Source organism: Arachis ipaensis, chromosome B08 (genome assembly GCF_000816755.2).
Source record: "Arachis ipaensis cultivar K30076 chromosome B08, Araip1.1, whole genome shotgun sequence".
Taxonomy (NCBI): domain Eukaryota; kingdom Viridiplantae; phylum Streptophyta; class Magnoliopsida; order Fabales; family Fabaceae; genus Arachis; species Arachis ipaensis.
This window is the reverse complement of record NC_029792.2, coordinates 128,970,585-128,970,828: the sequence shown is the minus strand read 5'-3', so window position 1 is coordinate 128,970,828 and position 244 is coordinate 128,970,585. Positions and strand designations below refer to the sequence as shown.

General features: G+C 32.8%; 1 protein-coding gene across 1 annotated transcript in view; it reads left to right on the top strand.

The window, feature by feature from the left end:
- LOC107611813 (HVA22-like protein e) overlaps positions 1–244 on the top strand; it is a gene marked incomplete at its 3' end in the record, with an annotated part of 1,598 nt that overhangs the window by 641 nt on the left and 713 nt on the right. The window contains 1 exon segment of the mRNA XM_016313702.2: positions 4–126. Within this exon segment, the coding sequence (XP_016169188.1) occupies positions 4–126 (123 nt within the window).

Below are 244 nucleotides of genomic sequence, written 5' to 3'. Positions count from 1 at the left end.
TAGGTATGCATCGGTGGTAGCCATAGAATCTCCATCAAAGGTAGATGATCAACAGTGGCTTGCTTATTGGATCATCTATTCGTTTCTCACACTTGCGGAAATTGTTCTTGAATCTCTTTTAGAGTGGTCAGTTTTCAATATACCTTGCTCTAATCTGGTTCGATTATGATAATTATGGTTTTACAATTTTTATATATATTTTTTTCTTTCTAAGTTGGTGTTTTATCTATAAGAGAAAAATTCG